We start from the raw sequence: 24,936 nt of genomic DNA, 5'->3' as shown, positions 1-24,936 counted from the left end.
TGGGGCGGCTCTGCCCGTTTTCAGGCGTTGACTCCCGTTTTGGGGCAGTTCTGCCCGTTTTCAGGCGTTGACTCCCGTTTTGGGGCAGTTCTGCCCGTTTTCAGGCGTTGACGCCCATGTTGGAGCGGTTCTGGCCTTTTTGAGGCTTTGATGACTGTTTTTGGGCGGTTCTGCCCATTTTCAGGCGTTGATGCCCGTTTTGAGGCGGTTCTGCCCGTTTTGGGGCGTTGACTCCCATTTTGGGGCGGTTCTGCCCGTTTTCAGGAGTTGACTCCTGTTTTGGGGCAGTTCTGCCCGTTTTCAGGCGTTGACACCCGTTTTGGGGCGGTTCTGGCCTTTTCGAAGGCGTTGATGCCCGTTTTGGGGCGGTTCTGGCCTTTTTGAGGCATTGATGCCCGTTTTGGGGCGGTTCTGGCCTTTTTGAGGCATTGACGCTCGTTTTGGGGCGGTTCTGCCCGTTCTGAGGCGTTAACGGCCTTTTTGGAGCGGTGCGTCCTCCGGGCCGCCAGGGGGCGCCGCAGGCGGCCCTTGGGCAGGAAGCGGAGGGCGGCAGCTTCCCGCCGGGCCTCTCGTCGTCCCGGGCGCTGGGGCGCGGAACGGCCGCCGCCGTTTAGCGCAGGGACCGCGCCGCCGCCATGGGCCGGGAGTCCAGGTGAGGGCAGCGTAGGCGCCGCCGCCACGGCCAGCCTGGGCCGCGCCGGGACTCGCGGCTCCTTCAGGTGGCGGCGCGGGGCGGGTGGCGGTGGAGGGGGGGAACAAAGGGCGGCGGTGGGCCCTCCCGGCCGGCCGGCACGCTGAGGGCCGCGGCGGGCCGCCACGACAGGCCCCGGGCCCGGCGCGGGAGCGAGGGGTTCGCTCTGAGGGCACGGCTGGGTGGCTCGGGGCTCCGCGCCGGGTTTAGAACCCCGGCGGGCCGCGCTGCGAGGAGGGGCCGCGCTCCCCTGGGAGCTGCCGGGCTCCCCGCCGCTCCGAGGAGCCGCCCGGGGGTCGCGGCCGCGTGTCCGGGCCTGGAGGAGCGTTAGGGCCCTGCCCGAGGGGGGACCGCGGGGTTCCAGCGCCTGGCTGCGGTGCGTGGCGTTGGGTCCGGAGCGCCGGGGGTAACCTCCGAGCCTCTCCGAGCCCGCCTGGCCTTTGCCGGCTTGTTTTAGAATCATAGCAGTGGCACAATTAGCCGGGTAGGCTTCTTGTACCTGGATTAGACGTTTTCGCTTGTTCTTTTTAAGTTTATGCAGGATCGCGTATCTTTTGTCCTCTCGCAGCCGGTATAAACGCCTGATAAGGTGTTGTAAGCAACTCAGCAGTAACGTGATCGGGTACTTTGTGTGTTTCGGGTCAAGCCTCTGCTGCCAGATGATTTGGAGCCGCTCACATCTATCAGGCTTTAAACCAACTCCGTAATTTGCAAGTGCTGTGCTGTTGTAGCGTATGTCTCCGTTTCCTAGTTTAATTTTACCATCGGGTTTTAACACTAAAATCGTGACACGATAGTCCCTACGTGCAGTTATCCCTATGCTGTAACTGCTTCCTAGATCCGTAACCGAAATTTATACTGAGAGAGGCAGATGAATTGAAATTTTAACAAGCAGCTTGGGTTCAAATTAGTGATTCATTGAAGAGCTGGGTAATGTCTAAATTAGTTTCAGACTAGCTAAGGCAGCAGTTGTTGCCAGCAGGATGCCGTTAAGAGACTTGGGCTGCAAAATCTGGGAGCTGAACTGCTGACACTCAAGCTAGCAGGACTCCCTTGCAATTTCTCTTCTGTACAGTTTCTCTTCTGATAACGACAAGGTTTCTTGTGTTTGGGCTAAAGATAATGCAAAAATTGGTTTAAACTTGTATTACTTTTCTGGTTTAATACCTACAGAAAGTTTTAAAAGTGAAGGAATGGTAAGAGAGTGAGCATGAATGGTGGGTGGAGATGGGTGGGTTGGGCTGTTCAGGAGGTGATGTAAAAAGTTCATCAGGCCAGGGCCTTTGAAACCTGAAATCATATACTCAGCTTTATTTCGCACTGTAGAGGAAAGCAAAAAAATTTTGTTTAGTTTTCTAAAACTAAAAGATTAGAAGGGGGGAAGTATGGAGCAGATCTGTGGCATTTTGTGACAGAGATGGGGAAGAAGTTAGAGCTGACGCTGACAGATGTTCTTTGCATTCAGTTGTACTGCTGGTAGGCAGTATATTGATACCCTGCTGCTACTGTACTGGTTCCAAACGTACGTGGTGCCTAAATATACCAAAGTGCTGAAATAAACTGTATTATTTTTAGTGGCGATACTGTTGTAATACAACCCTGGGTGGCAGTGATGGAAGGGAAAGAAGGAGGTGGGGGGCTTGAGGTCTTGCTGTCTTTGCTTCTTGCTGCTTCCCAAGCCTGGCTACTAGGCTGGTCTGGAGAAAGGGTCTGCGGGTCCTGGGCTACAGGGGGGTGAACAAGGGAGTTATTCTGCCGTGGTGACTGAAAATCAGGAATTGGAGGAAGAAGAGATGGTCACAGTCAAGTCCCTCTGTGACCTGTACACTCAGCTGAGGAGTTTCCTAGAGAATTTCCAGCCCTACTCTCTCCCACAGTATGGTTGGGATAAGGGAGCATTAATGAGGGGAGAAAGACACTCCCACCCCTCAAGCCTTACTAACTTCTTAAAGCTTCTGTCCATATTCTGTTTGATGATGTGATGGAATTTCTTGTGATGTCAGCGACAAAAAGGCATTAACTATTGCTGTGTCACAGATGCTCAGGGGTTTATGTTTCTTTAATTGTAGTTTGACAGCTTTTCCATTGAGCAGAGGTATAATCTGCCTAGCTTAGCTGGATAAAAAATATATATTGCAACAAAGAACGGTTTTAGTTGTTTGTCAAATTTTGAGATGGCTTCAAAGAGTCATCTTTTCCTGTGTATAATGGAAATTGGTGAATTTCTAAAAAGGAAATTGTTCCTAATGTTCTGGTGTTCTCATCATGTGCTTATATAGTAGTACTCTAAAACCAAAACAAAAATATAACCAAGTAATCCCTCTTAATTTCTGCATAATTAGGTGTGTATGTACATTAATCATTATTTGGCCAGATGATTACAAATGTTTTGAAGTTTAAAAAGTCCCAAGAAATTCAGATAAATAATTCTTTTTTGGCCTGTCCACCTAAATATGACCAATGTCCTTTAACTACAAATTGTTCTCACACTCACGTTCAACTTTTTTTGTGAATTTACAATGCAGGCATTATCGGAAGCGCTCTGCGTCACGTGGACGCTCTGGGAGCCGTTCTAGAAGTCGTTCTCCATCTGACAAAAGAGCAAAACGTGGAGAAGACAGACGCTCTAGAAGCAGGGATCGAGAACGTAGACGCGAGAGGTCACGCAGTAGGGACAAGAGACGGTCTCGATCGCGAGACAGAAAGCGTCAAAGGTATGGCTTATCAATTCCAGTCAAAGCACATAAAAATGCCTGGCCTCCGAATATTGTTCTTCCACTATAATTAGTTACTTTGCTGTTGTTCATGATAGATTTTACTGTGCTTAAAAGTTTTTGCTTGTTAAATGGTTTCTAGCCATTGGTGCTGGAGTTTGTAAGCTCTTAGCAGTCTTGATTGTTGGATTCTTTTTCCAACCTGTTCCTCAATAGCAGGCTAAAATTACACTGTGATCACATGCTAAATAAATACAATTTTGTGCTGTGGCAGACGTTCAAGAAGTAGAGAAAGGGAGCGGAGCCGAGAGAGAAGAAGATCCCGGAGCCGAGAGAGGAGGCGCTCTAGAAGCAGAAGCAGAGGTAGACGGTCTCGATCCTCCAGTCCAAGCAAGAACAGGAAAACAGAAAACAGGTATTTGTGTTCTCTAATTACAATCGATGTCATAGTGACAAAGTACTGTAAAACTACTGGTGGCGTGGAGGGTATCATCAGGCAAAGCTGTGGTTTGTAGAATGAGAATATTAAGTGAGTGTACTGTGGTGATCTTTTCCCATTGCTTAACATTCTAACAGTTTGGAGAATGTAAAAGAAAAAGATCCAAGTTGTGGCCAGCTAAAAAAAGCAGTTTAAAGTTAAGACTGAATTTCATTCTGATGAAATTTACAATGAACTTTTGTAGTGCTTTGTTGTTATCTCAGGTTCTGGTACCAATAAGTAATGTTTTGTGCCCCAGCATGTTTGCCCAAATTAATAGAGTACAGGTGCTCTCTAGCACAGGCATTACAGTGAGGCAGAACTTTCTTTAAGCTTTAAAATTACTGGAGAATAGTAAATTTTGGTTACCAGATTTGCTCCAGTTTTGTGTTCTCAGTGATACGCTGCATCATGCTCTTTCTCAGATAAAGCACTTTATTTCTGTGGAAACATACAGGGCTTTTAAAAAATTGCCGGTAGGGTGGCAGCAGGGGATCTCTAGGTGGCATCATGGTGACATCTGTAACAGGAATTTTTAAACTGTTAGTAAGTGCCACTGATTGTACCTGAGCTCAGTGTTTCATCCATTATTTACACAAAAGGTGTTCTAAGGAATGTAAACCAATAAAGTTTGGAATCTGCTTTTTTTTTTTTTAAATTGTGCATAAAAATAAAATATATAGTGTAACACTTCAGAGAAGCTCCAGAAGTCTGCTTTGGTAAAGCCACCACCTGTTTATCTGCTGTTTGTTGAGTTCTGCGAGTGTGCTCAGTACTGCAATCAGTATGGTTTTGACAAGTACTGGTATTAGGGGTTTACAGTCAAATAAACTGTCTAGTAAATAGAATTAGTAAAGAGGTGAAGCTTGAACTCTTTTAGATGTTGACTTTAGAAAAGTTTAAAAACTTACTACAGGTCATGTTGTTTTAAATATATTTTAATGCAATTTTCAGTTATAATTACAAATAGCAGATCATGCTACCCTGTAAAATAAGTGGGAAGTCCATAAGTTGTAACAGCAGTCTGTATAAAGAGTAAGCAGGTTGATGACAATCTAGAAATTGTGAGAAGCTGGAATCAAAGTTTTTTGGAATAAGTGTATGGTTTGTATTAGAATAGCCAAATAAAAAAGGCTTAATGAGCTTTAATTGGCTAAAGTGAATTTTACATTTATTATCACAAGTTAGCACGTGTGTAGTTTGGATGCTTTTTTTTCCTTTTTTTTAAAATTTGAAGCAAGTAAGGGTAATAAAACCTGTGATAAATGGGTTTTGTATTAAATGCAAGTTACACTTGAGTCACATAAATAGCTTTTCCCAGGGAGAAGTGTTTTTATGTCTTTCAGCCAGTACTGTATGCTCAGGGGGACATTCAAACTTCTGTGGCAAGATGCTAGATCACTTTACCTTTCTCTAGAAATTCAACAAACAGGAAATTTTTAGTATCTCTTTTCTAACTGCTGTCTGCAAGGAGGTGTAAAATAAACTGCAGAACCACTAGAGTATCAGTTGTAAGTGTTCTGGAAATGAAGTCTGCGTTTTCCTCCTGTAAAGAAATGAGAAGAACAGAACCAAAGCATGTGCATCAGTGGATGGCAATAGATTGTACGTTTCTGGTAGTTAAAGGGAATATTTCCAAGGTGTGGGAAGATGCTCTGGGAGGCAGTGTGCTTTGTAACGTATCTGAAAACATAAACCTGTACAGGGTGTTTGTGGTTCTGGTTCCATCCAGCACGTGTATCCCCACCCTGAGAAAAGCTGTAATGTTTCAAGAAATTTTTGATTTTACCATTCAGGTCAAGATCTAAAGAAAAGACAGAAGGTGTGGAAGTTTCCAAAGAAAAGAAAAAAGACAAAGACGACAAAGAAGAAGAGAAGGATAAAGATGCTACCACAAATACCGTGGCCACTGAGGTAGAAGCTTTTAACACTTAGGAATTTAAAAGATAAGAATTTAAACCAGGAATTAGGTTAGCCATAGATTTGGCATTAACAAAAGAAAAGCTGTTCTTAAAGCTGGGCAAAATCCCCACTGACTGAGAGAGTATTCCCCTCAGTAACACAGACTCCTGTCACGGAGTATGCTTCCAGTTCTTGGCAGAAGAAACGTTCTTCTCCATTCAAGGTTTCAAACTGCTTAGGCCATGAACCACAGACAGGCATGAAGGGTCTCTCATTTTTCGTGTATTAGGTGTCAGTAGAGGAGCTGAACTTTTTTTTGACTTTTAGACCCAGGCAGGAATTAAAGAACGAAGGGAGAGGGCAACTCACTTTGCCTTGCTCCATGTCATAACAAGATGTGCCTAGATGAAAAATTCCCACACTAGCAGTTTTAGCTAACTTCTAAACCAGCATGTTGTTCCTAACCCTCCTTCGTTAACAGAGGCTGCACTGTCAGTCAGGGCTCCTCAGGCATAAACCAATCACAGGTTTTTGTACTAGGAGGACTTTTGGAAGCAGAGGGTAACATGGTAATTCTTTATTCTTTTATTGATAGGTGACTAAAATTAGTTGAAACTTGCTGGTGTGAGTTACAGTATTTTTTCCTAGTAAATAAAGGAAAGTTTAAATTGCTGTTATCTTAAAAATTATTTGCTGGATACTATCATGAAAAATAAAATAACAACTGCATTTCTTACTTGAAAATGTTACAGTTGATGGTAGTATTTTTCATTTGCTTCCATTGTGATAAGTTTGTGGATGTCCAGTCTTCAGTGGCATGCTCACACAACAGTTATATTTATTTGAAGAAGCATGGGTTACGGCTGTTTATTTTCACTGTTTGGCTGGTTTTTATCTTAGAATTTTGATCAGAACAAACTAGAAGAAGAAATGAGAAAAAGAAAAGAAAGAGTGGAGAAATGGAGGGAAGAACAACGCAAGAAGGCTATGGAAAACATAGGAGAACTGAAAAAGGAAATTGAAGAGATGAAGCAGGGGAAAAAATGGAGTTTAGAAGATGATGATGGTATTTAACTTTTCATATATCAGTTAAAACACTTTTGTTCCTAGTAATATTTTTATTACACTATCTTTAAAGCATTTAATTACTGTTCAGAATATGAACTATAAAATAACAAAGCCTAAATCTGGTCATGGCTTCAAATGGCTTAAGGTACAATTGAGATTAACAAACGGGAGAGATTTGTATGAAGAAAAATGATACAGTAATAAAACTGGTCTGCAATTATTTGGGTAGACTAATAATTTAACACACGCAAGCACTCCTCTCTTTACCTGTTTTATTTCCATCTTTCTTGCTCATATTAGATGATGAAGAGGAAACTGCAGAAGGAGAAAAAGAAGGCAATGAGGTTGAAGATGAAGAGTTAGATCCTTTGGATGCTTATATGGAAGAAGTAAAAGAAGAGGTCAAGAAGTTCAATATGAGAAGCGTGAAAGGTGGAGGTGGGAGTGAAAAGGTAAAACCACTATTAAGATTTCCTATCTTGGTTTTTTAAAAATAGTTTTTTGTTTTAATATCAAAATGGGTTTGAAAAAAATAGGGGAGGAATGCAAAAAAAAAGTAAGTTAGGTGCACTTAATGTCTCTTTGCCTTTAATTTCCTGCTGGTTTTATCAAGCATTGATCTGATAAAATTTCACTGAAGGAAGTGAAAAAAAACCCACAGCATAATGCATTCAGTAGTAGATTTTCTGTATGTTTTATACAGTATGTTTTTTGTTTTATATGATAGTGCAATAATTTTTCTTAACTGTTTTTGTAGAAAACTGGACCAACCGTTACCAAAGTAGTAACTGTGGTGACAACCAAAAAGGCAGCTGCAGAGTCAGAAAAGAAGAAAGGGGAGCTCATGGAGAATGACCAAGATGCAATGGAGGTAATGGTCTTGTATTTCTACTGTGAAAAGGCAATGTGCCCTTTAAAAGAGACATGAGAACAAGGGTAGTCCTCGGATTTTTCCATCTCCTAGGAGATAAACATTTAGTTATTTAATGTGCAGAACCATAGTCACAAGATTTTTGATCTTATGCAGTTTCTTGTTACTTGTACTGGGTTTTTTTCCAGAAATCACCCTTGCAGCTTTCTTGCTCAGAGGCAGTGTTACACAGATGAGAACTGAATGAGTGTGTCGGGTTGTCTGGCTTTGTCCTTAATACGAGTGGGCTGACATGTCAGGTGTAGCGTGTGTTCACCTCACGTGTTCACATTACAGAAATCGGGTGGGTAGTCCCAGTGCTCCTGTGTGTGAATGACCCACAAGCTCGTATAGAGTGTTTGTGTATGCAGCTGCTCAGTCTGCACACAGTCCCACCTATCTGATCTCAGAAAAGTGTGTTACATTTCTGCTGAATTCCTTTGTAAGTATAAATACGTTAATTTCCAAAACACCTGTAAGTTACGGATCTCAAAACACTTCATAAATCATAATGAGACATCTCTTTTAGCACAAAGGAGAGGTAGGTGTTCTCATTTTACAGTTTAGGAAACAGTAGAAAGGAGTTTGATTCTGCCTGGGGCCACAAAATGCTGTGCCAAGTCACGTGTTCTAATAGTCAGCACCCTAAACCAAATTTATAAGCATTTTCTGTTACACTGACTGTAAATAACAAATGTGTTTTAGTAGGAAGAGGTGATGCAAGTAGATAAATGTCAGCTGCCCTCTCTGGATGTCGGTTCAATGAGTTGGTAGATCTCCCCCTAGTTTTCAGTGTGCAGTTTTTTGGATGGTGAGCAGTGGCAGATCACCATGAATATTGAATTTTAACAGAACTGTGCTCTGGGATCCTGAGAGAACCATCTTGCTCTCTGATTGGACCTGAACTTCTCAGAATTACCCTTCCATGTCCAAACTGCCTTCATAAAATGCTTCCAGGAGGAGTATTGACTGTGGTGGTGTAGGCTTGAATAGTTGTTGAGGGTACGGGTACGTTGGTGTCCGGTGGGTCCTGGAGAGGCAGCCTTGCCCAAGTTGTAGCCCAGGGCCCCTGCTAGCGCTGTAGCTCAGCTGGGTCACGCTGAGCTCTCTGTTCCTGCACTTCCAGTCTTGTTCGTGCTCGACTAGTTTAAAGCTGAGTTGGGTGCATCTGTCAGAACTGTGGCTGCAGCGGGACACACGTCAGTGGTTTGCTGGCTGGATTTTTTTCCTTAGTATTTTCCTCTTGCTATTTCTGTTGTATGGCAGTGATTGGTTATTTCTGAATGACAAGGCTGGTATTCATAAAATCATGAAAGTGATAGGGAACGCGGTGAAAGTTAAGGTTTTGGAGAAACAAAAGGAATAGATGAAAGAACATTTGGGATTCTTCGATAGTGGGTTTTCAGTATCTGGCCTAATAGGGTAAGGAGTAACTGTTGCTTCTGAGTAAAGTTTCTATAAGTGAAAAACCAGATCCTCTCAGAATACCAGTTGTACCAATTTACACACAAATTGTCATCTATACAGTATTCCTCAGAAGAGGAGGAAGTTGATCTTCAGACTGCCCTCACTGGCTACCAGACCAAGCAGAGAAAGCTGCTAGAACCAGTGGATCATGGAAAGATCGAATATGAACCTTTCAGGAAAAACTTCTATGTTGAAGTACCAGAACTAGCTAAAATGACTCAAGAAGGTAAGAAACAATACAACCAGAACACTCTGGGTACTGCTAAAGAAAAGAATGACAGATTTGATGTGCAAAGAAACAGCAAATTCTTTATAAAGAGCATTTGGAGCAACTTCATACAGATCACTATTACTGATAACTTCATATAATTATTTATGAGCCTTTGATTGAAAAAATTTCATGAGTCCTTTCCTCCAGCCTCTTGTATTTATGTGTAACAAGCTAAAAGCTGATTTTCTGGTGGTGATAAAATTAGTTTTTCATGTTCATGGACAGATCAAGAATATTTTGATGAAGGTAGTAGAAAAATGTCAAGTTTGACTCTGTTGCAATGCAAATTCTATTTCAGAGGTGAATGTGTACAGGCTGGAGTTGGAGGGGATTACAGTCAAGGGAAAAGGCTGCCCCAAACCAATAAAAACCTGGGTACAGTGTGGTATTTCCATGAAGATTCTCACTGCCCTCAAGAAGTAAGCAAGCACTTTATGAATTGTAGCATGCTTGATTTTGTTCACTATGTTCTATCATAACTTTATGAGAAAAACTTTTTTTTTTCTTGCATAACTTCGTTGTTCCTTCTGCCATTTGTATCATGGTTTTGCTGCTCATTTTTACGCTGTAGTTTTTGAATGGCACTAATATGTGTATGTAAATACGAATATGCGATTTTTTTCAGCATGACTCTGTGATTCACATCTGTCAAATGCTATTTTGTTCTTAAAATACTTTTTTTTTTCTCTCTCTCTCTTTAAGACATGGCTATGAAAAGCCCACTCCCATTCAAACCCAGGCTATCCCAGCAATTATGAATGGGCGTGACTTGATTGGCATTGCTAAAACAGGAAGTGGAAAAACTATTGCATTTCTCTTGCCCATGTTCAGACACATTATGGATCAGAGAGCATTAGAAGAAGGAGAAGGTCCTATAGGTACAAAGCGCTTTTTTTTTTTTTTTTTTCAAATTTGCTTTTGAAATAAATAAAACCTCAAGCATATGCTCTAAAGGGTCTCCAGTTTTTCTCTTGGTTATAGGGAGGAATTCTTACTAGTATTCATTAGTGAGGGGCTTTTTTGTTTAGTTAATGAGCACCATGCTATTTAATGTTGTTTGTGATCAGTGTGCTATCTAATATTTCAAGAGCACTTGCTTTTATATCTGGGAGAATTTACTCCTTTGATTTTGAAATTTTGACCAGATTTCTACCCCATCCTCATACCGTCTTAATTCTTTTTCTTGAAATTACATTTTATAAAAACATACACATCAATTGCTGTGAACATTATTACAAAATATTTTTACTGTATAAATAACATCTCTTACGTTACAGTGTATGATGAAAATGCTTTGTTTTCCAGCTGTCATTATGACACCTACTCGCGAGTTGGCTTTGCAGATTACCAAGGAGTGTAAGAAGTTCTCAAAGACACTTGGGCTTCGAGTTGTCTGTGTTTACGGGGGAACAGGAATCAGTGAACAGGTAGGCAAAAGACATACCTTACTTGTCAAATAACTCCTGAACTTCATTAGTTAATGAATGGTAGTAATGCAGAAGCCTAAGTGTTTGCACATAACTTAGCCTTAACCATACTGATCTTGAAAATTCTCAAGTATGGTCCTTAAAAGTTTCTTTTTATGTATGTATTGAGCATGGAAGTAATGAAACTACTAGTGGGATATGATAGTTTGAAAGTTACTGAGAAACTGCATTTGTATGAGAGTTCCCTCAAGATAACAAAAGCCAGAAAATATTAACTTTGGTTTATTGCATTAGCAAATACTGCATGTCAGAGTAATTTAGAGATTAATTTCAAGGTTTGTTTTTTTTTTTTTCCCCCCCATCCCAGTTTATGGAAACAACAGAAGTGACCATCTGTGATGGAACACGGTTTATTTAGTATCACTTGTCCCTGATATAATGTGTGACATTTCTTATATGCCCTAAACTGCATAGAAGTCATGTTCCTGTTATAACTACTTCAAGTGGTAGTAACAGGTTGTCAGAGGTTACTCTTTGGAAAGCAAAGTTTTCCAAAGGCCTAAAGAAATTAAAAAGTAGTATTTTTACATAAACAATGCACTTGAGTAGAACAGCTGTATTATAGTGTATGTTGGTTTATTTTTTGCAAGGTGATGCATGTTTTAAAGAAAAACAACACAGAAAGCAAAACCACACTCTAATAGTTTGTTTACTATGTTTTAAAATCAGATAGCTGAACTCAAAAGAGGTGCTGAAATTATTGTTTGCACACCTGGACGTATGATTGACATGTTAGCAGCTAACAATGGTGAGTAGAAAACCTTTTCCTATGGAGAATTTTTTTATATTTGTTGTGTAATTCTAACAAATTCAAAAGATCATGTATTTTGATAAATGGTCTTATGGAATTTTCTTATATCTCTTCAGGCTGCACTATCTAGCTATATATAGCACTAATAATAGGTTTAATCATATATTGGTTTGACTTTTTGGGGAGGACAGGAAATACTACATTCTTGAAGAGTTTCTGAGAATGTTTATCATTGTTAAAATGTGCTGGTCCAAATTTTTTTAGTTCGAGCCGTTTAGATAAAGGTTATGTAACAGTTGCTTATTTTGTCTGCCCATTGAGCCTTTATTATTATTGGTAGTGTAGCTCAGCAGTTACCTTCTTTTACACAAGAGCGTCTGACTCTGCCTTTATCTGTTGGTTTTAAAAACAAACAGACAAAGAAGCCCTCCCTAAATAACCGTTCAAAAGTAAAAGAACTGACCTTACATCAAATAATTCAGATTGATTAAACTGAGCCACTGCAGCTTTAAGAGGTTTTGTCCTAGTGTAACCATTGCATGCTTGTTAGATAAAGTTTTATTATTAAATTATTCCACATCAAAACCTCTACTAAACTGTTGACATTATTTAACTTCTGTGGAAAAAGTACCTTCAAGACATATAGAACTGGGCTTCCAAGACTTAAATCGTCAAAGGTAGGTACATTAATGCTGTTCCCAAGTAATTTTACAAAGTTATTATTTGGGGATGAAAGTGTTAAGATGTTAAATAGATACGTAGAATTTTAAGAAATATTTATTTTGTTCCTTAAGTATGAATTCCGTATCTTAAAAAAAAAAAAAATGCAGCGCTAAATCTCTAAAGGATTCAGCTACAATTTGCTGAAGCTGAAAGGACCAAATTCTACTGTGGTTTGATAGGCACAAGTCTGAGTGATAGTTGTAGAAAATGTGAAAGTCTGTTCCATTCTGAGAGCATTTGACAGTGTCGCTCCACAGTTGTTTGGAACTAAATGCGTTCCCATGTTTGTATCGTTTCAGAATATGATTCTTAAATCCTTGAGTTAAATCCCTCTCGTGAAAGGGAATCTCTTGGCTGTTTGTTTGGGAAGGGTGCTAATTATCCTGTCCATCATAATTTCAAAATGGTCACAGATATACAACTTGCTTACTTTGTTTCCAGCTGTCCCAGAGTTCGGGGTGGTTCTTAATTTTTAGTAGTGTTACTGGGTAGGTTTTAATCTTTATATATTCATTTTGAAAAGACTGCTTACTCTGTTTTATGCATATTATTAGCAGTTAACTAGAATTAGTATGATTGTCCTCAAATAGCTATTTCGAGCTCCAAGGAAGCATTACAGGTTATATGTATAAAAGGATTTTTTCTGAGGCTGCAAGAGTTAGCACTGGACTTTGCCTTCCACACATGCGCTGTAATCTCTAATATGTTTTTTTCTAGGTGGCGCTGTCAGATAATGGCTGATGTGGCTCCTTGCTTCATCTCAGTCTTAGTTTTATGATGTGTTTTGGCGAGGGCAGTTTTCTGAATTTTACAGGTTCTTCTGGCCCTATGATGGTATGCAAGAGAAGAGTTTGACAAAATAAAGGGCCTTGTGCATACTTACGCATTTCCCAGAATGTATACGTGATTAAAATGAGAACATTAAAATTCACATTTGGTGAATTTTTTTAAAAAAAATAATTAATGTCTTTGTTAGAAGATAGTGAGACTATATAACATTTTTAAAAAAATTATTCCTGAGGGAAACTAGATTTCCATTTGATTTTGTTTCCCATGTGTTTTTTCCTCTCCTTTCACAGGTCGGGTGACAAATCTCCGTAGAGTCACATATGTTGTACTTGATGAAGCGGACAGAATGTTTGACATGGGGTTTGAGCCTCAGGTAATTAAGGACATGACTGATACTGCCACAAGATGTTATTCCCCACTTAAAGGATTTTGCAGTGCTGCGTTATTATTACACTGCCAATGAGTGTTCAAAGAGATGTGCTACATATGGACAAGTTTAAACTGATTTTTTTGTTATCCTCGGGTGCTTTGTTTTCAATAAATTCTTATATAGCTTAAATTTTTTTTTCTAACATACTCTTTTATTTTTACACACTTGTTTTGGATTCTTGTGATTATGTTGTAGCCCTATGTAATCCCTTGGTGCAGATGTCATTTTAGTAGTTGTAGCCTGTTTATAAAGCCTTTGATGTCTCCTGTGCAGGAGACAGGGACAGAATGTTGGATATGTTGGTGACAAATTACTTGCTGGCAGCTTTGGACATCCAGGAATCTTTCAGATGTCAGCAGGCTATATTGTCCTCCAAAACTAAGGAAATTCCTTTATTTTTGTCTCTTGAGCTGTAGAGTTTCTGCTGCATGTCTTACGATTTCTGCTGGCCTGTTGTCAGATTGCATATTGCCACTCAACTTCCTTTCGAATCCAGGAAGTTTTGCCTGTCTTTCCAAAGCCAGCGCCTAGGTTCCAAGAGGATATCTGTAAAGAACTGTTTTCTAGTCTGTGTAGTGCAGATACCACCTAATTTTGAAGATGACAGTTCCGTACGTGTATGAAGTTCCATTAAAGCACTTGGGTATTAACAGGGAATGTTCTCTTCAACCAGGTTATGCGCATTGTAGACAACGTCAGGCCTGACCGTCAGACTGTCATGTTCTCTGCTACTTTCCCCAGAGCTATGGAGGCGTTAGCTCGCAGAATCCTAAGTAAACCTATAGAAGTGCAGGTCGGAGGCAGAAGTGTTGTCTGCTCTGATGTGGAGCAACATGTTGTGAGTATCACCCGTCTGCCTCGCTTATCTTCTCATTTGCTTGCAAAAGATTATTTTCAGCAATGTTGAATATAAACCAATATACCCACAGAGCTTTTCTTTTTAGAAGTTTAGTGACCTTATTAAACATGACCTCAGAATAAACTTAACACCCTAATCTGTGAATGCAATGTGATCACTTATTTTTTTTAAATTTGGTTTTATACCACTAAGCTGAACAGCAGTTTTGCCACTAGCTGTGGAAACAGCCTGAAAAAGTCATCTCCTGTTCCTGATTTTTATTTTTATGCACCCTGAATGTGTTTGATGCCTTTGATACAAGTTGTACTCTTTCTACTTTGCTTTTGTATGTCTTTTTCCAGATTGTTATAGAAGAGGAGAACAAGTTTTTGAAGTTACTGGAGCTACTGGGACACTATCAGGAGAAAGGATCAGTTATCATATTTGTAGATAAACAAGAACACGCAGACGGGTTGCTGAAAGATTTAATGAGAGCCTCTTACCCTTGCTTGTCTCTCCATGGAGGTAATCTGCAACCTTAAGGATTTATTTTAACAACTCCAAACTAGAATATTGGTATTCAGTAGTTAAAAAGAGAAGTTATTTAGTGCCTGGATAATACCAATTATTATTTCTTCCTAAGCAGGTTTTGTTTTATAATTGGGAAAGATATTTGTCTGTTAATTTGAAATAGACATGGTAGTTTTCCGTAGTTACTCTTTATTGCTTCCTGTGAGATGTCATCAGATGCCAAATCTTGTCTCTGGGCAACGGGATTGTTACTGAGAGTTAACATCTCTCAGGGAATATTACTAACTACTTGCTATTGTAGAGCAGTGAATGCCATTGGGGGAGTATTACATGATATTTTTATCTGAGATTCCACAGTAATAGCAGCTGTTGTTTCACTTTTCTGCCATCAAGTAGTAATATAACGGAAGTAGCCTAGTAAGAGGAGGAAATCTTTTTAGAACATTGTCCATGCCAGAGCATTTTAAAACTTGCTGTATATATTGCTCTTAAAAATACAGTAACCAATAAGTACAAAACCACTGTTCATTTAGTGCAACAGTGGAAGAGGGACAATACTCTTTTTCTGAGATTTCTGTTGCCTTTAGAGAACAAAGCCTCCAGCTGAGGTCTCAATTGCATCTAAAAAGTCAAATAGAGAATCATATTAGAGAGACTTTTGAGGATCTTGGTGTGGAAAAACTAAAAGTTTTCTTATTCTGGAAAATGGACTAAGAGGTGAATTATTCTGGCTAATGTATTTTGCCTGTAAAAGTGTGAATGTACTGAAATTTTATTTGCTTAGGTTTTCGGTTGTTTGAAGTTGGAGGGTGTTTTGACCTGTGTACAAATTCATTTGTCTCAAAGCAGAGCTTTAGAATTGACTGTTTCGTTTGGTTTCTTGCAGGTATTGATCAGTACGACAGGGACAGCATAATTAATGATTTCAAGAATGGAATTTGCAAACTTCTGGTGGCCACATCCGTAGCAGCAAGGGGCCTGGATGTAAAACAATTGATGCTGGTGGTCAATTACAGCTGTCCCAACCATTATGAAGATTATGTGCACCGAGCAGGGCGAACTGGGCGAGCTGGCAATAAAGTATGTATAATCGGTTGCCTGTTTTGGTTATTACTGAAAATTTTTCCTTATTTACCACTGATCAAGATGTTCCTAAGGGTTAGCTACAGAGAGAGTAGTTTATTATTGGTGGGAAGAGGGTTTTCCTTTAGAATGCATCTAAGTTTTTTGAGTGATCATGTGTAAAATAATTCTGAATTTTAGGACTATGAAAGTTGGAATTTACATGTTCTACTGATTTCTGAATGTTCTTTTAAATCCCATTTGTGGCTGAAAGTTTGGTTGTTTTTCACTTTTGGAAATGTGCCCTACTAAATTTGTAAGATTTTATTTTCTATGCTTTTAACCACGACAAGATTGAATGGTTAGTTTCTACCCTCTCTGGTTGATCACCTGTGTAACAGCTTCTGGGGAAATCACATTATTCAGTCAACATTCCCGCTAAAAAACGTTTATGGATGAATGTCATGATTACTTTTATTGACCAGAACAAGAGCATCTGTGCAGGGTGCTTCAATAAATTTAGAGATAAAGTGTCTTTAGAGATTTTTCTTTATAATCTTTTAAATTAATTTTGACCAGGGGTATGCGTATACATTCATTACTGAGGATCAGGCACGGTATGCTGGTGATATCATTAAGGCTTTGGAATTGTCTGGGAATCCAATTCCTACTGATTTGGAGAAGCTCTGGGCTGACTTCAAAGACCAACAGAAAGCTGTAAGTAATTCTTTCATCTGGAGTGGGCTTTGGTCTGGGTTTAATGCATTTCCATGTGGGTCCAGTTGTGCAGTACACCGAGTGAGTCATCTCGGTGACTTCACTGAGAACACACAGGTATGCTTAGGTGAGTGTGTGAGTGGTTTCAAGATTGGGATCTTGAATGTCCTTTACAGGGCTGTTCTTGAGAATTAAAATGTTGTCATCTGGTATGGGATAAAGAAACGCCTCCTGTGTAAGGGGCGCTTTGGCTTTTATCAAAATTCACATAAATGATAAGTTCTTTCACAGAATTTGTATTATTATTTCTAGAGCTCTCGCCATCAGAGGATCTTGCTCATGCTGAGAAGAGTGACTTGGGAGTTTTTCCGATATAAAAATGAGGATTTTTTTTTTTTACTGCATTTGAAAAGCCTTTTTAAAGTATATTTACAGAAAATCCCAATAGTATATTCTTTCGGTCTGCTGAATTAACATAGCTTTTTTATTACACTTCATTGTAAAATACAGTTTTTAAATTTGAAGAACTTTCTAAATGTGCTAGGATTTGCTTTTTAAAATAAGTAAGTTCAAAATGGTTTGTGTAATTTTGTAGTTATGACTATTGGGATTTTAAATTTCTAAGTATGAGAATACATGTTTTTGTTTTCAGGAGGGAAAGTTGATTAAAAAAAGCAGTGGATTCTCTGGAAAAGGTTTTAAATTTGATGAAACAGAACAGGCTTTGGCTAACGAAAGAAAGAAGCTACAAAAAGCAGCTCTTGGCTTGCAAGATTCAGATGATGAAGATACGGCTGTTGATGTAAGCACCTGAAAATAAGTTGCTTAAGGATTTTCAGTATATTTGTTTTTTCCCCAGTAGGTTACATAACACTTTGCAGAATGTGGATTTTTGTTATTCTGTCCTGCACTACTGACTTAGTATTCCATGAGTAGATCTGTGTGTATTCTTTAATAGAAAAGATACATACCTATGAAGATCAAGATCTTATAAAGATCTCGAAAGTCGCTTTCAGTCTTACTGGTATTTTATACTTAATATATAGTTATATAAATGTCACAGAAGTTCTTTTCTTTGTAATATTAATCTTGCACAAATGAACTAGGACAATTGCCCTCAATTACACTTTTTTACTTGCAGTGTTTTTTTATTAATTCATAGTAGCGTCTTCTATTTCTAAATCCTTATTAGATTCCTTGCTTAATGTTTGTTAGACGCATTTTCATGACCTTGAAAGTAAACACTATGTTCAAACCTTTCCCTGATTATTAGATCATCCGTTCCTTTTGTCGAGTCGTAGTTCTGGGCGAGCTTCTACCATTTTTATATGAGATTTATTTCTTTAAAAGCCTGTAAACTAAATGCACCTTAGTGTTTTCTTTCTTGATGATGAGATTATCTAATGGTAAATGCAGTGATGTAATAATTCTTATTTTCTTTAGATCGATGAACAAATTGAAAGCATGTTCAATTCCAAGAAAAGAGTAAAAGACATGGCAGCACCAGGAACATCAAATGCTCCTACACCATCAGCTGGGAATGCAGAAAAATTGGAAATTGCTAAAAGACTGGCTTTGAGAATCAATGCCCAGAAGAATCTTGGCGCAGAAGCACAAGTATTGGTCCCCTTCCATTTTAAGGTCACGCTCTTTACATAGCAATATTTTCTTTCTCTCTTTTTTTTTTTTTTTTTTTTTAGATAAAGGTTGTTCAATTCCTTGTTCTGTGGCTGCCATTTTGCTTCTGCACAATGATAACATACTGCATTATTTAGCTCATTTGTGCTGGGCTAGCTCAGTTATAAGTTACAGGATTTGTAATTGAGCTAATATGACAGTAAGATAGAATACACAACTGAAAATGCTTTGTCTGCCCTGGCAAAGAGTTAATTCATTACTGATAAAATTACACAATTAGGTTTTGTCAGCTTTAGCAGAGTTGCAGAACATCCTTCTCTGCTGAAGCATGTGATATACAATCTGTTTAGATTTAGGTTAATGGGGTCTGGAATGTTCAAAGGTATTTTGAACTGAAGATACAAAAGACCAGTAAGATCTTTTCTGTGCAGGTGTGAGGGGAATTACTGGGAGGAAGGAAAGAAGAGAAAATATGAAGAATGTATTTGTTATGTGGACAATTATACTGCATAGAATACTTGTTGGTTTATATAGGACTTCTTTTGGCTACCTTGTTCTCAGCATGGACCTAATTTTTTACAGGATGTGATGCAGCAGGCTACAAATGCTATCCTGAGAGGAGGCACAATTCAAGCTCCTACTGTATCTGCCAAGACCATTGCAGAGCAGCTGGCTGAAAAAATCAATGCTAAGCTCAATTATGTACCCATAGAAAAGCAGGAGGAAGAGAAACAGGATGGAGGACAAAATGAATCCTTTAAGAGATATGAAGAAGAATTAGAGATCAATGACTTCCCACAGGCAAGTAACCGTTTTGCTCTAATCAAGTGTAAATGACCAGTATTTAACAGCAGCTATCTTCATAGCTCAGACTATTATACACTAATAAAATATTTTGTCTCTTTCTTATCATACCTGATTGAAATTACTACATTATCTGTGATTACGTCTCAGCTTATAGATACACAATGCTCTGGACATATTCCAGAGAATACTGGAAAAACAAGCATTCCTTATCATACAGAAGGCTTTTTGCCCTTTGCTACTGACTTCTCTCATATCCAGATCTTTGACACTGGCATTTTATTTCAAAGGCTGTACTACTGTGACTGATACTGTTCTTTGCTTTTTTTATTACCTGAGTTTTTTTGCCATTCAGAATATTGCTGCTCTAGTCTACCTCATCTGTTATTTTGAAGATTGGTATTCCACAGTATCAAGCACAAATTCCTTGTATTTACCTTTTGAGGTTCTGCCCAAGTTTGACTTATTTTATCAAGTTGTCTTGTTAGTAGCTTGTTACCCTTCCCTCTCAGAAATCCTCTTAATTCTTACCCTGAGCAGTTTCTCATTCATAGAATATTTTCTAGATTTTTAAGGATCCTTCTAACTCTTAAAGGGTATGTTTATTAGGTACAAAGCGTTGTTTGCTCATAATGGGTAGACCAGTAACTGTTGTCTGCAAATAAATTGTAAAGATAGATTTTTTGGGGTTTTTTTTTAATAGAGCTGCACTAGAAAAAATAGCGCTCTCTGATTCTCTTTTTGTTCTTCAGTATTTTGTAATAACTTGTCTGAAACACTGATGTATATATGGCAGTTCATCAGTGAGAACCATCACTGCTCATTATGCCCCTGGAAAATCTCTGTAAGGAAGAGGGACTCACCTCGTGCTGTACACATGTATAATAATGGTCACAGTGCAGATCTGAGATGATGGAAATAAAGTAAGATAAAATGATTGCCTAAAGCAATAACCACAGCTGACAGTGGAAGCTGTTTTTTATAGGAGTACTACAGAACCATTCACCACCATCATGTGTAAGATAGCACAGGGCAGTCTTCCTGATGATGTGTGCAGTATTTTCTGAGTCTTCTGAGAGACTTATTAATGCTGATAAGGTACCTCTTCTAGACAGAATATAAAACAGGTGGAGTTTTGATCCAGGGCCATGCAACTTGCCTTTAGAGGCTGTCTTCCAAAGTTGGCTTCTGGAAAAGCAGTGGTTTACAGCAGGACACACAGTATGTTTGCTCAACCTCTCAGAATTGAAAAACCAAAGAGGGTCTGGAGGGGATTGTTCTTCCTGTCAGAAATAGCTTTGCCTTCACGCCAAGGCAGTGTGAGCTTCCCCAGTCGTGTCCTAAGTCCTCTAACTTTGAGCTCACCATGATAAAAAAATTGTCTCAAACTACAAGTAGCTTCCAACAATCTACTAGACACTTTCTAGTAATTTCATTGTCTGGATTAATGGGATTCATTTATCGTAGTGAAGTATTTTTGAGGATATTGTAAAGATTTGGGACAATTTTTTCAGGGTTCTAAAAAACAGCTGGCAGTGTTTATTCTTTAGGCTTTATTTATGGCAATTTTAAGGTTTACTTATTTTTATCTTTAACCAATGAACTGTGTAGAAATAAATAACATTTATTTTGTTAAAGGGGAGTACTTGCGGCCATTAACAGTATATGTTTGCCCTTGAAGTCTATTCCTGTACAAAAGTGCTAAACAAAATACTTGAGTGCTGCTTCCGAGAACTGCAAGAAAAAATCACAAGTTTTAAACTTTCAGTGTGGCAAAACGGAAGGTCTGTAGAGATCTTGCTTCAGTAGTACTATGCATCCATTCTCTTTTCTCCTTTCATAACTATCTTGCTGACAGAAGAGATGGATTTTTTTTAAAAAAAAAAGACTTGCATAAAAACAACTGGCTAAAATTTCAATCTGCATTTTTAAAGTAGAATGCCCTGAGCGATTTTCACAGTGCAGTGGTGGTGTTGTTTGTCTAAAATGTCAGCTAACCTTCGAATTGCCATTTTGTGATGCCTTTCTCCTCGTTGATCCTCACATCTCCTTTACCTTGCAGACTGCCAGATGGAAAGTTACCTCCAAAGAAGCACTACAGAGAATCAGTGAATATTCTGAAGCTGCTATTACAATCAGAGGAACTTACTTCCCTCCAGGCAAAGAACCCAAGGAAGGAGAACGAAAGATTTATTTGGCTATAGAAAGTGAGTATTCTTTTTATAAATGTTTCAATTAAATATACAAGACTAGTTTTGCAATTAGACATGGAATCTCTGTGGTCATAGTGTTTGGATGCTCAGTTACAGTCCCACTGTAGTTACTTTATAATTACTAAAGAAGCACTTGTTTATCTTAATAGACTTTGAGTGATCCACAGGGATCAGAGATGCTTCTCCTCAGAAGACTGACCTGCCACAGAACAACAGCAAACATGTATGGAATCAGTTTGGAGGAGGGGGAAAGAAAAGATTAAAAAAATCAGAATAAGCACAAAGATGTCTGTGCCAGTGTGAAATAAGAAAGAACACTGAATTGTGTAGGTTTGAGCCGTTCAGGGTCTAAGAAATCACATCGGCTACTATAAGAAAAACTTTGCAAATCTCATGATGGTTGAATAGAGTTTTTCTCAAAGAATTTCTCTCTAATCTGGGTGTTTCTGAATAGTCTGATTTATGACTGTCTCTTTTAAGTATCTTCTTTAAAACCACACGGGCTGGCTGTGGCAGTCTAGTATTGTATAGAGTGTTCTTCAGCAAATAGTTGAGGATATGGAGCGAGTTTTACAGTGTTTCTGAAAACAGCCAGCAGTGTTTATTCTGTAAGCTACCCATACAGCAAATGTTTGAGATAGTAATATTTTTTTTTGTCCTCAGGTGCCAATGAACTGGCTGTACAGAAAGCAAAGGCAGAAATCACACGACTTATAAAAGAGGAGCTCATCAGATTGGTGAGTGAAATATCAAGAATGCGGAGGGAAAGTGCCTTAATTTATGCTTTATGAGATTGATTTCTACAAATGTTGACACTCTGGCATATGTTTTTATTAGTATCAGGGACTGGGACTTAGGAGATCTCAAAAGCAGTTTAATTGAAGAGCCTAGGAAATGCATGACTGGTCATCAGGCAGACAGACGGCTGTTATCCAGCCAGCAGGTGGAGATAACACACTAACAGAGCTTTTTGAACGAAGACCCCTTAAAGAGTTAGATCCCTATTAGTTTCCTGATTTCAGCACCATCAGGCAGGGGAGAGGAGAATTATTCCCCTCATTTTAATACTTTGTATGTCTTGAGAGATTTGTTTTGCCGCAGCTTTACAGCATACCCAGCTACTAATCAGCTGTTTTCAAGTAAGATATTGTCTTGAAAAATCATATTTTGGGTTCTCTGGTTGAAGAAACCTCGACTTTCTCTAGAATAACCTTCAGTGATACTACATTAGACTTGACAGTGTCTTGGCTTTTTCTCTTAAGTAGCCTTCCAAATCAGCTGTCAGTTCCAGTGGTCCTGCTGAGCCATTATTGATAGTTTTGTTTCTTTTACAAAATTGTTGACCTCCCCATAAAAATGTTTTCCAAAGGAAGGAGATTGCTAAGGACCTGCTTATTTACATGTAATGTGGTTTATTGTTAGTGGAGTTTTATTGCAATTCATTTATCCGTTTTCACTTTTAACTGTGATTATGCTTTCCTTTATTTGCAGCAAAATTCTTACCAACCCACCAACAAAGGAAGATACAAAGTTCTATGAGTATTTGGAATTATCTGTCTGCCAGTGGCTGGTGCGTGAAACTTTGTGGCTTCTGTTGTTTTTGCTGTTTACACTGCTTATTGTAAATTAAGAATTTTTTTATTTTGTCTTGCGGACATTTTTTAACAGAAAATTGATACTTGCTGAAACATCTTAATTTTCTCCACTGAAGTTATCAGTCTTAAAGCAGACCAGTTTTGGCGGAGCATGATTTAATTTAAAGTGCAGTTTATATACTTTTCATCATAAAGAATATAAAATAAAACAGATTTTAATTTTTCTGACAGACTGTACTGTTAAGTAAATGAAACAATGTTGGGATTGTGTTGGAAATGGTTAGAATGTACCTGCTTCATCTTGTGGGGATGATTCATGCCATATCAGTTTATACTGGAAAAAATGATAAAACACCAGAATAAAGGCAGGATTTTCTCCTGATCCATAGCATCTCTCTGGCTGGTTCCACACACATTCATTCCCTGTACAAATGTCCCCCTAAGGTCAGAGAGTCTTGCAGTGATCAGAGTAGAGAATTTTATCCAGAAATACTTGAGGTCTAGTTTTAAGATCTTACCTTTTCACATCCCATTTTGTCTTTATCATCCAGGTAATAGAATAACTCTTTGGGGTTTTTGTAAAGTGAAATGTTTTGTAGTATGAAAATAGTTTTCCTGTTTTTTTTCTAAACATCAGAATTTTAGGATTTGATTTTTTTTTTCCTCATTCTCTGACATAAGAATGAAAGCCTGTTTAGTTTAAAAAGAAATTCTCAGAAAAAAAAGAGAAACCTCTTTTGTAAAGAAATACAACTTTGTCACTTTTTTATAGTGTTCTTATATATACATTTAACGTGATTGTTTTCCCCCAGGATTGTCGTCTTTATTATTGTTAGACATGGCTTTAAGTAAAAATGAATAATGATATTTATGAGTGAGTTCCACAAGTATTGACTATCGTTGCAGTCAATAAGCTACTGGGACAGGCAAGACCTTTCTTTTTGAGGTCTCATCCCCATAACCATTAGTATTCATGGTGGACACTTACTACTCTTAAGCATTTAACTTTCCTGTCTACTTACCTGGAGCCGAAGGGGTAGCAATTTGAATTGTGTCATTCTAGTAGCTGCAGGACTTTCAAGATGATGACTTTCAAAAGGACTTTTGTAGAAAGCTTTTCTTACCCGACACATTGAGAAGAAATGTGTCATTTTTAAACCAGCTCTGTATGTACTGCTTTAACCCTGGTGAAGACAAATTGTACAATCTGCATCATGGCTGTATAAATTCACAACTTCTGTTTCCCAGCTTCAGGTAATTTAAATGACTGTTTCTGTGTTGCATACAACTCTCTGTTACTCTAACGTCAGTTATTTGCAATACAGGAAAGGAACGGAGTGATTATCCCAACTGAACTGTATACGTTTAGGATAAGAATAGCCAATACTTGCCAATATTAATACACTGAGTAGAACAAAAAGAAGAAGCACACACGATAACCCTTCTCAAAAATTAAAACCACAAATCTCACACTAAACATTCCCTTTAAATACATCAGGTTTCCTTCCGTTAAGAACTGGGTTTTGATATGTTTTATACAACTTGTTTGTTGAATTGTCTAACTTTTTGACAGTGTCCCCCCCTGAAGAGAGACAGATTTTGGTGTATTTAATGAAGAGCACTTTCAAGTTGGACAGCCTGACACTTCTTTAAAAATCCTGTTTCAAAATGTTCATATATATATTGGTATCTCCTAAAAAAGGCATGATGGAGACATTTCTGTGATTTCCAGCTTTGCACTGTTGGATTTCAGAGATGCAACGATGTATAATCTTTAACTTCCTGGGGTTTTTAAATGCAATGTCAATATTCCTATGTTTTTTAAATTCCAGCAAAAATAAAAATAATTTCAATGTA

The 24,936-nt window shown here is 38.6% G+C and overlaps 1 protein-coding gene across 4 annotated transcripts; it reads left to right on the top strand.

Moving 5' to 3' along the window:
• The first annotated feature begins 542 nt into the window (after positions 1-542).
• DDX46 (DEAD-box helicase 46) lies at positions 543-24,936 on the top strand. 4 transcript variants are annotated; one of them, XM_074915997.1, is made up of 24 exons: positions 543-652; positions 3,217-3,405; positions 3,680-3,820; positions 5,680-5,797; positions 6,686-6,851; positions 7,154-7,305; positions 7,611-7,724; positions 9,291-9,456; positions 9,800-9,920; positions 10,204-10,379; positions 10,807-10,928; positions 11,658-11,736; positions 13,542-13,624; positions 14,355-14,519; positions 14,882-15,044; positions 15,937-16,130; positions 16,692-16,829; positions 17,482-17,631; positions 18,273-18,470; positions 19,050-19,268; positions 21,334-21,478; positions 22,148-22,221; positions 22,976-23,054; positions 24,653-24,936. In XM_074915997.1, the coding sequence occupies exons 1-23, from the start codon at positions 636-638 to the stop codon at positions 23,021-23,023; spliced, it is 3,138 nt and encodes a 1,045-aa protein (XP_074772098.1). In that variant the 5' UTR covers positions 543-635; the 3' UTR covers positions 23,024-23,054; positions 24,653-24,936. The 4 variants fall into 4 exon arrangements, with proteins under 4 accessions (XP_074772098.1, XP_074772100.1, XP_074772099.1 ...); XM_074915999.1 differs by having other exon boundaries at positions 5,680-5,785; positions 18,273-18,446; positions 22,976-24,936; XM_074915998.1 differs by having other exon boundaries at positions 5,680-5,785; positions 18,273-18,452; positions 22,976-24,936.

The sequence above is a fragment of the Athene noctua genome, chromosome 12, assembly GCF_965140245.1.
Source record: "Athene noctua chromosome 12, bAthNoc1.hap1.1, whole genome shotgun sequence".
Lineage (NCBI taxonomy): Eukaryota > Metazoa > Chordata > Aves > Strigiformes > Strigidae > Athene > Athene noctua.
Note: the sequence above shows the minus strand (reverse complement) of the source record. Positions and strands in the feature narration are given on the sequence as shown.

Excerpts from the sequence above, each read along its gene's own strand:
- DDX46 (XM_074915997.1), top strand. Across the intron at positions 10,929-11,657 it reads GAACAGGAATCAGTGAACAG|ATAGCTGAACTCAAAAGAGG; the intron begins GTAGGCAAAAGA and ends TTTTAAAATCAG. Across the intron at positions 16,131-16,691 it reads CTGGGCGAGCTGGCAATAAA|GGGTATGCGTATACATTCAT; the intron begins GTATGTATAATC and ends AATTTTGACCAG.